The sequence below is a fragment of the Mollisia scopiformis genome (assembly GCF_001500285.1).
Source record: "Mollisia scopiformis unplaced genomic scaffold LY89scaffold_39, whole genome shotgun sequence".
NCBI classification, from domain to species: domain Eukaryota; kingdom Fungi; phylum Ascomycota; class Leotiomycetes; order Helotiales; family Mollisiaceae; genus Mollisia; species Mollisia scopiformis.
In genome coordinates, this window is record NW_017263619.1 from 292,070 (window position 1) to 297,284 (window position 5,215).

General features: G+C 44.9%; 1 protein-coding gene across 1 annotated transcript; it reads left to right on the plus strand.

Moving 5' to 3' along the window:
• Positions 1-1,952: 1,952 nt before the first annotated feature.
• LY89DRAFT_678297 (uncharacterized protein) lies at positions 1,953-2,810 on the plus strand (the record flags this gene model as incomplete). The annotated part of the gene is made up of 2 exons (XM_018213733.1): positions 1,953-2,393; positions 2,535-2,810. The coding sequence occupies 2 exons, from the start codon at positions 1,953-1,955 to the stop codon at positions 2,808-2,810; spliced, it is 717 nt and encodes a 238-aa protein (XP_018061371.1).
• Between the last annotated feature and the right edge of the window lie 2,405 nt (positions 2,811-5,215).

Sequence of the window (5,215 nt, forward strand, 5' to 3'; positions counted from 1 at the left end):
CTATCTCTTAGAATCTAAAGGTAAAGAGGAAAGGAAGGAAAGAAGCGCCGGAAGGCAGAGCATATATGCAGGTGAGCGGTCACGTGAGTACTTAGCGAGCACGTGACTCCAGAACCGTGACACGTACGAGTTAAGCCTCGTACGATACTCTGTATATAGCTGGCTTACTGCCCTTAGTTTTGAGGGCAGACTCAATACCACAGATAGAAGGAATATAACCTCATCGTGGTACGGTCTCATCCAAACGAATCACGTGATTATTTGCTGTATACTGCGTTTCTAACAATAATAAATAAAATTATTATTAAATTTAATAAAAAATTTAAATATATATATAACAGTACGCACTCTAGAATATGGAATCAAGACGTATATACTAATCTGTGAATAATAGACAAAGAACTAAAAGAGTGGAAGAGTGTTGAGGGCAGATAAGCTGGATCTTCAAACACTAACTGAAACAATCACGTGACCAAAACCCTATTCAACCCAGAACCGTGATACTTGTAACGCCTCGAATTCCTATTCGAGACCACGTGCTTACTACTCACTTCAATTATCAATACCAACCGACGAACCGGCGGATCGTTACAACAGGCCAATAGATATAATAGAACAAGGGGGAACGGCCGATAGGGCTTTCAACGCCGTCGACGAGATAATCGATAACATGACTACAATTGTAGTATTTTCTTATTGCAAACCGAATTCTTATAGAGAAATAGCTGAAAAAACAATAACAAACTAATTATAACTTTATATATTTACGTGGTGGAGATTTAAGACCCCTAAACCATGAAGTCGTTCCGGCACGCAGGGATGGACGTTAGAAAAGTTAAAATCTTCACTGCCTTCTATTTGTATGTAATTCTTCAAGATTAAGAAACCTGGCAAATTCACTGAGCTGCTGGGCTCGCTTAAGCTGCCACTCATATCTACGGAAGTAAAGTGACCGTTCTGCTAGACATAAGCATACCTCATCGGTTACACGCACGATCTCACCTAAGAGACAGGGGGCAAAGACAAGGGGCAAAGACAAGGGGCAGAAACTGGTGCGGAAAGTTAATGTCCAATAGCCGCATCCCAAAAATTCCATTCTTGGTCTGAATTCAGGTACCCTATCTAGCTCCCTTGCCTAATTCTAATTATATCCGGGATCGACGAGGAGCCGCATCGGTGCCTCAATCGTCCAATAGAGATAGGGTCCAAGCGACTCCCTCTGACTCTTTCCAACTATAGCCTTATGGATCGACATGAATCAACAGGGGGCCCGATCGAGCCCCCGCAACCAGTTCGACAGCGAGAGTCAGAGACGCTACTATAATCCCCTACAACGCTTACTCTAAACCACTTTCTTAATGAGTTGATCTTAAAACCTTTGAATCCCACAACAACGAGCTGTTGCTTCAACTAGATATCGAAACCCATCATTTATAAGAACAAGTCCAGCCCTACCCATTTGACGATCCTCCGTTGCCTGCAGTCCCGCCCATTCAATTATGGATTCTATTACGTCTCGAAGCATGTCTCCTACGCTTAAAGTGGTTTCAGCTGGGCGATCCACCAGAATGATACCACTGGTAATAGGATATGGCGTCCATTTGATCACTACGTGCTTGTTGAACGGGCTCACCTCGGGAATGAGCGTCTCTGAAATTTACGAATGGCTTGCTGAAAAGTATCCAAGCTACCTATATACAAAATGTAAGATTCGCCATGTTCTAAGACATGATTCCGAGAGAACGAGTCCTAGATTTGTTATTGCTAACAGAAATCGTGCCGCGGGAGTGCTAATTCAATGGACTATTCGGCCTGGAACAGAGGCTCAACTCCGCCGATTGTTCAGTGGCCCTTCCCCTGCCGAGCCTCAATTTCCCCAATCCTACGACCGCCTTTCTCAACCAATTCAGTGCGTTCTGCACCAATGAGAGGCCCATCCTAGCCACGCAGCCATGTCCCAGGCCATCAATACATCGGCGGCAATATACGATCCTGGGGTGGGGTCAAAACATGCTGTTGGCGAAGCCCAGTCTTCTGCAATTACCAATACCCGGCGTGGTCGCACTCGGGACCGCCGGCCTTCAGAAGAGGAGCCCTTATCAATACTAACCACGTTTCAGGAAGCTGACAGGAGTGAGGTCGTTCAAAGTCCTGATAGAGTAATCAGGAGAAATGACGCTCTTCAACGGAGACTTCGATACTGTTCCCGGAGGGAGTTGTCTGTCGATGGCAGCACGAATCACAAGTTGTACACTAACGCGGCGATAGTATCAGCCCGAGGGATAGTAGAGCTGGCTCGAGTAAAGATCGATGGAGGCAGCCTTCACAACCTTCTTCCTCGATCGATAGCCAGTAGACTTGGATTACCTCTACACTTCGGCAGCAGTATTAGAGTAAGAGTTGCTAACTACACAGCTCTGGCCGATGAATATTGCCGATTAACCATCAAAGTAGCTAGTATTGAAATAGTAATCAATACTTGCGTGGTTTCCGAACTCTCTTCCCTTCTACTAGGTTGGGAATGGACTCAATAGGTTAATCAGTTGAGTGATCTTGGAAATTACAGGTACTATATCCCAGGCTCGCATGGGAACTTGAACGAGCTTCCCGTTCCTAGGCCTATAATTGACGCCGAGGCCGAGATGGAGTTTGCAATGGAAGAGGAGATTGCAATAGGAGCTGCTATAATAAGAGAAGGGACTTTAATGGCTGAAGAGGCGCCAACCGCTCTTAGGGGTGATGAAGGGCACGGCGATGAGGAGTACGAGCTTGGTGAATTGGCAAATGAAGTAGTCTGGGTTTCAGTGTAGAATTTCAGCTTGCTCTAAGTTCTACTAGACCGAATTCGTGTACTTCGTGCTAAAGCAGGCCGAATAACATTACTAGATTTCAGACTATTTTAGCTTAAAGTATGAATAAGGCACATACGCCATCGTGTAGTATATTAAGTCAAACCGATGTACACGCAGTTGTAGTACTCCGAATCTAAAAGTAGTTTCAAGTAGCAAACTAGTCGTGGTTATTACTCACCCACAAGGTGATTCGTTGCACTACATTTTGTCCCGATCGTGCTTGGCGTATAAGGAATACTTGGAGTTGGGGAACGGAGCAAAACTGGGCTCCCTAACGCTGGCGCATCCATTGTGATAGCGCTTGACGGACGACAGCGTTGAAAAGGAGCAAAATTAGGCTCCCCAACGCTGGCGCACCCATTACGATGGCGCTTGACGAGCGCCGGCGTTGAGAATGGAGCGAAATTGGGCTCCCTTACGCTGGCGCATCCGTTGCGCTGACGCCTGAAATTCTAGACGCTGATGCTCTGACTTATCTTGGTCACGACATTGTTAGTTCCATTCCTCAGTCTGATGTTCTGACCCATTTTGATCACATCGTCCCAAAGCCATATCACGTGAGCTAGCAAGCATCTTCCTTATTTACTAACGACGTTTCTCCCTACTTGGGACTAGTTCTGTCTAGTGTACCCTACAAACTGTATTTGAGCTAGACAACCCTTCTCTCCTCAGGTGAGTGTTTTGTAATAAGATACAAATAATAACGAGAAGGCGAACCGAGATATTGTATTACTTATCTTGGAGAGCCTGTGACGTCGGATCTGGGCTTCTGTGTGTCTCTTGCTAAGCTGGGCCAAGATATCAAGAACTATGCGGACGGAAGCAATAAACTATTACACAGCTAGCTAATGAAATATATGAGGATTTTGCTTACTACTTGTGGCTGCTCTGCGAGTTTCCGAGCTTGGTTATAATCTATAATCTTTAAACTAAGCTTTCGCTAAGAGTGGAGATGCTACAGTACAAACCACTAGATTTGCTAGAAGATATATATCTTTGCTTTTTTGAGTTTGAGGAGGAGGTGAGGAGGTTTTGATATCGAGGCTCAGTCGTGTTAAAGTTGGCCCTAAGAATGGAACTAATGATGATCTGACCTTTTTGGTCAGATCATCAATGCTAAAAATATCCTTAATGGTGTGGAGCTAGCAATGTTCTGGCCTTTTTGGTCAGATCATCAACGCTAAAAATATCGAAGCAAGGTTCCCGGTGGAACGCTCCTCGGTTATTATGGCGACCAGGACAGAACTTCTAGGAGGGCAGGGCTCCCAGAAGAACACTCCTGTGAGACAGCTCCTGAGTCACTATGCTAGGTAAAGCCTTTATAGTCTCAAGTCTTTGCAATAATTTGACTTATAACGGACATGACTAGAACAGAATAAGTTTACCATACTCCCGAAGAAGTTAGAAGTAGGCAAGCAAGTTAAAGGAAATAAGCAAGGTCATAGTTGGATTAATACTATGTCGTCTATCCACTCATATCATCCCGTCGTCCGCCACTCACGCTATCTAAGGTCTGTGCAATTGTTTGTTGTTTCCAGAAATAAGGAACCCTGTGGCATATTATGAAGACTGAAGCCGAGTAAAGTGGCATTATAAAGGGCTAAACCGCACTAAGTCTATTCTTAGAATTATGGGTTTAAATTTGGCTCCTTAACTTTTGTTTCAGAAGGGGATGATTCAGGCCCCGCGTGCAGTCAACCCTTCGACTAAGATTCCAAACTTGGTTCCCATGCTCCCGTTTCTAATGCGCTTATTGGCCAGTAAAATCAAGCAACGAAAACGCTTTGGACGTACGAAAAGAAGATACTGTGTAAGTGCTGCTGGGTCTTTCTACCGCCCCGGAAGAGAGACCCTTATCCGGTATAATAGCGTTTATACTCTGTGCGGATTGGTTATTAATTCCTAAAGCGAGAAGCTTTTGTATAAAGATAGTCGAGGATGCAGGGATTAAGCGCTAACAAGGGTTTAATAATTATTTGAAAAGAGAACCCCTGTCTAGTGTAAATGGAAGGAATAAAATCCGAGCACCTGATGACAGAATAGGGCAGGATCAGAATAGCAAATCACGGGGGACAAGTGGCATTATGAAGGGGCGGACTGTACCGAGTCTATTCATAGAATTAAGGGATCCAAATCGGCTCCGAAAGAACCCCTGCCTTACTCTTTCCGATTTTAGCCAGCGGCAGTCGTAGCTGAGGAGCCTAAACGGGTCGCCTTCGGCTCACCTCTTATGACACACTGCTCAGTCTGGCTCACCAACAGCTCAGGCTATAGCAGCAACAGCTCAGGTCCAAAGACGGAAATGGAAATTGCTCAGGTCGAGATTCCGATATCGAACTCCCTGTTTTAGTAAAGTCTCGAAA